The 6249-nt window shown below is 55.7% G+C and overlaps 1 protein-coding gene across 1 annotated transcript in view; it reads right to left on the bottom strand.

Annotated features, from left to right (window-relative positions):
- LRFN3 (leucine rich repeat and fibronectin type III domain containing 3) overlaps positions 1-6249 on the bottom strand; it is a 15914-nt gene continuing 9665 nt past the window's right edge. Inside the window, exons 2-3 of the mRNA XM_011948488.1 lie at positions 4373-5803; positions 1-643 (exon numbers count right to left, since the gene is read on the bottom strand). Of these exons, the coding sequence (XP_011803878.1) occupies positions 172-643; positions 4373-5787 (1887 nt within the window). The 5' untranslated portion in view covers positions 5788-5803 and the 3' untranslated portion in view covers positions 1-171. The remainder of the gene's footprint in view (positions 644-4372; positions 5804-6249) is intronic.

The following is a 6249-nucleotide window of genomic DNA, read 5'->3' as shown; positions in this document are numbered from 1 at the left end:
GCCCAAGCTTAGAAAAATAGGACTTTCTTGTTGTGCCCTGTGTCCCCGACACCCTCCCCATCAGAGTTTTAAAAACCATGAGCAATTTGGTGAGTCTGAGGCCAGGTCCCACAGGGTGTCCGGGTCCTGCTGTCCGTGGGGCCAGAGAAGCCTTAGAGTGGGGGCGCCTGGCTAGGGTCCCACAGGTTCGTGGCCGGGCCCCCAGGGCTCGCAGTCCAGCTGGACCACGGTGTGGGCCCTGAGCGCTGCCGGCTCAGGGGCGGGCGGGGCGGGCGTGGGCGTGGGGCCCAGGGCGCCATTGGTCTGGGAGCAAACGCTGCTGACAGGCGCGGGAGTCTTGGCCTTGCCGGGGGGCTGGCCGCCGTGCACCTTGTAGCGCATCAGCAGCACGAAGATGAAGACCAGTACCGAGGCCACGATGACGCCGCCCAGCGCGATGATCATCGTGCCACCCAGGAAGGGAGCGTGCGGCGCCCCGCATGGCCGCAGCGCGGGTTCGGTGGAGAAGTGGGCGCAGCCCACAGGCCGTGTGGCTGTGAGCCCCGTGGCGCTGTCCTCGTACACGGCGAGCACGCACAGGTCGTAGGCCCGGCCCGACGCCAGGTCCGTCAGCAGGAACGAGCGGCTGTCTGCCGGGATCATCCTGCAGGGCAGGCAAGTGGGGGTCAGGTCTCAGGCTGCCCAGCCCCCATCCTGTGCTTCCCCCACCAAACTCCCTGCGGGGCTAGGCTTCCCACCAGTCTACTGCCTCATTTCATTCTACCCAGTGAGCTCCCTCTCACCACCACCCCAATTCCCTTTGGTCTGACATCCCATTCAGCCACCTGACTGATATCCCTCCAGTGTTGGCCAATTTCACTCTAGCCCATCCTCTCACATATCCTCATAGCCTGCTGCCCAATTTCACTCTAGTCCCACCGCCCGATTTCTTTAACAGCTCACCACATGAGTTCTTCCAATCCATTCTGTTTCTTTTCTTTTTTTCTGTTTTCTTAGAAACAGGGTCTTGCTCTGTTGCCCAAGCTGGAGTGCAGTGGCATGATCACGGCTCACTGCAGCCTCTAACTCCTGGACTCAAGTCATCCTCCCGCCTCAGCGTCCTGAGTAGCTGGAACTACAGGCATGCACTACCATGCCCAGCTAATTAAAAAAATTTTTTTTGTAGAGATGGGCTCTTGCTATATTGCCCAGACTGGTCTCAAACTCCTGGCCTCAAATTCCTGGCTTCAAGGCAGTCCAGCCTCCTGCCTTGGCCTCCTTAAGTATTGGGATTACAGGTGTGAGCCACCACACCTTGCCAGTTTCATTTTATACCCAACTGCCCAATTTTCCTTTTGCACTGCCCATGCAATTTCCCTCCAGTCTGCAGCCCAGCTCTGCTCTAGCCTCCCTGCCCAATTTTGCCCCAATCCTCTGCCTGATTTCACTCTGGCCCCACTGCCAGTCATCTCTCCAGTTCACCACCTAATTCTGCTTTAACTCTGTCCAATTTCCCTCTAATTTAATCCTTTTGTCTTCTAGCCACCCCCCATCCAATTTCCCTCACATTGTACCTCCCAGTCTCCTCCAGACCCTTGCCAATTTCCCTCTGGTTCCCTTACTTCCTGTAGCCTATGCCAAATTTCCCTTTTCCAGCTGCCTGATTTTCCTCTAGTGCACAGCTAGGATTCTCTCCAATCGAACCACCTGATCTCCCTGTACCCCTACTGACCGATTTCCTTGTAACCTGCCAATAAATGTCCCCCTAGCCCTATTGCCTTATCATTATGACTGTATCAATAGCCTATTTTCCAATGAGTGCTGTCGTCTGATTCCCTTTTCATTAAACTGACGTGCCTAAATCACTGCTGCTTTCTTTTTCTCCCTGTTGCCTTATTTCTTCCCAGCTCTGTCACCTGCTTCTCTTTTATCTCTGTTGGCAGGTTTCTATTTATCTTTTTCTTTGTTGTTTCCATTTAATCCTTACCACCCAATTTCACTATAGTTCTTTTGTAGCTGGGCACCCTGTTGGAGAGTTGACTTGTCTTGTCACCTGTTTTATTCCTAGGCTATTCTAATGAGAGAGGTACAGGGAACTCCGTGGTTGCCTGGGGCAGGGTGACTGTCTAGGAGAGCATTCATTCCATTCCCCACCTGGCAAGGTGGCCAGGACTTGTGTGACTTTTTTTTTTTTTTGAGATGGAGTCTAACTCTGTCACCCAGCCTGGAGTGCAGTGGCGCAGCCTCGGCTCACTGCAACCTCCGCCTCCCAGGTTCAAGCGATTCTCCTGCCTCAGCTTCCTGAGTAGCTGGGACTACAGGCGCATGCCACCACGCTCAGCTAATTTAGTAGAGATGGGGTTTCACTGTGTTAGCCAGGATGGTCTCAAACTCCTGACCCAGTGATCCACCCGCCTCAGCCTCCCAAAGTGCTGGGACTACAGGCGTGAGCCACCGCGCCCGGCCGACTTGTGTGATTTTCAGGAGCAGGGCTTTCGTGGTATCTTCCGAGTCATGTCTGAGAAACGGAGTAGAATGAGCTCAGTGGGTTGCCAGAATTGAAATGGAAATCATGTGGCCCTTTCTTGAGGTGTTGGCCCCAAGGGAGGGAAAGGACATCCAGGTACTGGGTCCCCAAGGCACAGACCTCAGCCCTGGGGAGGTCCAGTCTTTACAGCCAGGCCTTGGGACTGCACCCTTGGCCCAGCCTGGTCGTGAGGACAGGGACTCACCCACATCCGCAGTCCATCCATGCAAGGTTGAACTTTGGTAAGAGGTGTCAATAGCACCTGGGTCCACAGCCACCACTGCTGACCACGTGTGGTCACCGCAGATGTGCTGAGTGCTCTCCAGCTTGGAGAGACAAGTTGGACTGAGCCACCTCTTGGAGTACGTAAACCCCAGGTTCTGTGTTTGCAACAACAGAAGAGAGAAGAAAATCCCCCCCAAGTGTGGCAAATTGGGTATTTCTGTTTACCTGGCAAAAGGAACTTGAACTAGGTTTGATTTGATTTAGAAAATAAAAAACCTATGCCGGGTGCAGTGGTTCACGCCTGTAATCCCAGCATTTCGGGAGGCTGAGGCAGGTGGATCACCTGAGGTCAGGACTTCGAGACCAGCCTGGCCAACATGGTGAAACCCCATCTCTACTAAAAATAAAATGCAAACATTAGCTGGGTGTGGTGGTGCATGCCTGTAATCCTAGCCACTCGGGAGGCTGAGGCACGAGAATCGCTTGAACCCGGGAAGTGGAGGTTGTAGTGAGAGATTGCACCACTGCACTCCAGCCTGGGTGACAAAGTGAGACCCTGTCTCAAAAAAAAAATCTGGGCCGGGCGTGGTGGCTCACATCTGTAATCCCAGCACTTTGGGAGGCCGAGGTGGGCGGATCACGAGGTCAGGAGATCGAGACCATCCTGGCTAACATGGTGAAACCCCGTCTCTACTAAAAATACAAAAAAATTAGCCAGGCATGGTGGCAGGCATCTGTAGTCCCAGCTACTCGGGAGGCTGAGGCAGGAGAATGGCGTGAACCCAGGAGGCGGAGCTTGCAGTGAGCCGAGATCACGCCACTGCACTCCAGCCTGGGCGACCAAACAAGACTCCGTCTCAAAAAAAAAAAAAAAAAAAAAAAATCTGGATGTCACTATATTAGAACTTGAAACATGGAATAGTTCACACCACACACACCCGAAGCCTAGTCTCTATCGAACCTCTTCCCTGCAATTTTCATTCTAACCTCTGGTCCGATTTCTTTTTCTAACAGAGCTGCTTATTTCATTTTTTCTGGGCTCCCTGTGCTTTCCTGTTTGATCTCCTTTTCTTCCTGCAGCCCAGCTAGTATCTAGTCCTGTCATCTGGAAAACCTGGTGTTTCTCTCTTTATCTTTACAACTTAAATTTATTTTTATCCCCTTATCTCCCCCACCCACCCTTGCCCATTAACATTTTATTCTTCTGCCCTGATTACTTTCTCCTCCCGCTGCCTGGTTTCCTTTTCATGTTTGCTACTACTATTTATTCTTGCTGCCTAATTTCTTTTTACCCATGCAGCCTGATTTCTTTTATCCTTATTGCTTGATCTTTTTTAGCCCTGTAGCCTGATTTATTTTAACATTTGCTGTCTCATTTGCTTCGTCCTTCTTGTCTGACTTCTTTTTAACACTGCTGTCAGATTTCATTGACTCTTTCTGCCAGATTCTTGTTATCCTTGCTGCCTGATTTCTTTTACTTTTGCTGCCTGATTTCTTTTACTTTTGCTGCCTGATTTCTTTTGGAACCTTCCAGCACCATTTATCAGTTGTGCTTCTGTGTAGGGTTTTAGTAGGTGTACCCTCAACCCTCCCCTTGCCTCACTCCCCCATCCAAGCTACCCCAGTGCCTGGACCCTGCACCTGTAAACGAGGATGTCATCAGCTGAGCTGTTGTACTGGATCTGGTACATGCGGATGCCCGGGATAGGCTGCTGATCCGGCCACTGGACGAGAGCAGCTGTGGCCCCATGCTCAGTCACCTGGACGCCACGGTCGGTAGGGGGCCCAGTGTCGACCGCCTTGGCAGAGGCAGAGGCAGCGGAGGGTGGGGTGAGAGCATCAGGATCCCCGTCCCGCGGGGGGTCACAGCTGGTGCTGTTGGCTAGCTGAGGAGGCGGTGGGGGGCCCACAGTCAGCTCCACAGCAGCTGTGGCCTCACCAGCTGCATTGGCCGCGATGCAAGTGAAGATGCCACCATCACCCGGCTCGGTAACCAGCAGCTCCAGCGTCCCATTGGGGAAGGCGCGGGCACGGCTCGAGTTGCCCAGCAGCCGGCCCTGGGGTGACACCCAACGCACACGGGGCTCTGGGTCCCCAACTGCCCGGCAGCGCAGGGCAGCTGGCCGACCTGCGGGCACTGCCAGTGGTGGTGAGCGGTGAGTCACCACGGGTGGCTCGCAGACAAACTCCTCCTCGCCCACCGCCCAGAAGTAGCGGCCGCCCAGAGCGGGTGGGGACGCACAGGCCTCAAGGTCATCCTCCCGTGCCAGGCGACGCAGCCACACCAGCTCGCAGTTGCAGTGCAGTGGGTTCCCGCCAAAGGCCAGCACCAGGGCAGAGGCGGGTGAGCCCCGGGGCCTGGCAAGCAGGGGCAGGCGGGAGAAGAGCGGGTCGGGTGGGATTGTGGTCAGGCGGTTGGAGGTCATGTCCAGCCGAGCCAGCTTGTGCAGGCGGGAAAAGGCGCCGGCGGGCACGGAAGCCAGCAGGTTGTGGTCAAGGCCCAACGTGTTGACATTGCCCAGGCGGCCCAGGGCCTCCCAGGGCAGCTGTTCGAGGTTGTTGTAGGAGAGATCGAGGTCCTCCAGCGTCTCGGCACAGTCATCCAGGGCGCCGGCCGCCAGCGCTGCCAGTTGGTTGTTGCTGAGGATGAGGTGGCGCAAGTTGACCAGGCCACGCAGCTGGCCCTCGCCCAGTGAGGTCAGCCGGTTGCCATCCAGGTGCAGCGCACGCAGGGCCCGTAGGTCCGCGAAGGCGCCAGCGGCCACGTGGCGGATGGTATTCCGAGACAGGCTCAGATGCAGCAGGCCCGTCATGTTGGCCAGGTCGCGGCGGCGCACAGAGGCGATGAAGTTGTCTGCCAGCCGCAGCTCGGCTGCCCGGCGGTCCAGCGAGGGAGGCACGAACAGGAGGCCCGCCCCTGGGCACAGCACGCTTAGGGGCAGCGACTGTGTCTGGCAGCGGCAGCGGCGGGGACACGGGCTTGGTGTGGCTGACTGGGGTGGAGATGAGGCGGGGGCCAGTGGCAGCAGGCACAGGAGCAACGGGAGGATGGCCATCGCGGGCAGGAGTGTCCTGCGGGGAAGAGGTGAGGCGTGAGGGCAGAAAAGGGGTTCTACAGGGGATGGGGGTGGTCTGAGACCAGAAGAGAAGGTCACAGTGGGCTTAGGGCAGAAGGGCTGGTCAAAGACCGTCAGATGTGACCAAAAGCCAGAGGAAGGCCAGGTGCAGTAGCTCACACCTGTAATCCCAGCATTTGGGGAGGCTGAGGCAGGAGGATGGCTTGAGGCCAGGAGTTCAAGACCAGCCTGGGCAATAAAGTGAGATCGTGTATTTATTATACAAAAATTCTCAAAAATTAGCTGGGGTTGGCTGGGCACGGTGGCTCATGCCTGTAATCCCAGCACTTTGGGAGGCCGAAGTGGGCAGATCACGAGGTCAGGAGATCGAGACCATCCTGGCTAACACAGTGAAACCCCATCTGTACTAAAAATACAAAAAAGTAGCCAGGCATGGTGGCA

Source organism: Colobus angolensis, unplaced genomic scaffold, assembly GCF_000951035.1.
Source record: "Colobus angolensis palliatus isolate OR3802 unplaced genomic scaffold, Cang.pa_1.0 Scaffold107, whole genome shotgun sequence".
NCBI classification, from domain to species: Eukaryota; Metazoa; Chordata; class Mammalia; order Primates; family Cercopithecidae; genus Colobus; species Colobus angolensis.
This window is presented reverse-complemented; position numbering and strand designations above follow the sequence as displayed.